Here is a 254-nt window from a genome sequence, read left to right on the forward strand (position 1 = left end):
CATCCGAAAAGAAGTAAGCCACCCCGACGCGCAGCTCGTCTTTCTCGATCCCCGAGGGGTCCCCGGTCGGCAGCTCGCTGTAATTCAGGTGGGTGATGCGATCCCCATCAATGACAGGGCGAGTCGATGGCAGGAATCGCCGGATCTGAAGGAACGGTGCGGTGGGCAGGGACAGAGAGAACAAGAGAAGTGCAAACGAAGGGAAGGAAGGAAAGAAAGAAAGAAAAAAATTAAGGCACAAACAAAAGATTTCA

The 254-nt window shown here is 53.1% G+C and overlaps 1 protein-coding gene across 1 annotated transcript in view; it reads right to left on the reverse strand.

Annotated features, from left to right (window-relative positions):
• Positions 1 to 145, reverse strand: part of FAM84A (family with sequence similarity 84, member A) — a gene marked incomplete at both ends in the record, with an annotated part of 672 nt that extends 527 nt beyond the window's left edge. The window contains 2 exon segments of the mRNA XM_010142896.1: positions 2 to 105; positions 108 to 145. Of these exon segments, the coding sequence (XP_010141198.1) occupies positions 2 to 105; positions 108 to 145 (142 nt within the window).
• Between the last annotated feature and the right edge of the window lie 109 nt (positions 146 to 254).

The sequence above is a fragment of the Buceros rhinoceros genome, unplaced genomic scaffold (genome assembly GCF_000710305.1).
Source record: "Buceros rhinoceros silvestris isolate BGI_N320 unplaced genomic scaffold, ASM71030v1 scaffold23599, whole genome shotgun sequence".
Taxonomy (NCBI): Eukaryota; Metazoa; Chordata; class Aves; order Bucerotiformes; family Bucerotidae; genus Buceros; species Buceros rhinoceros.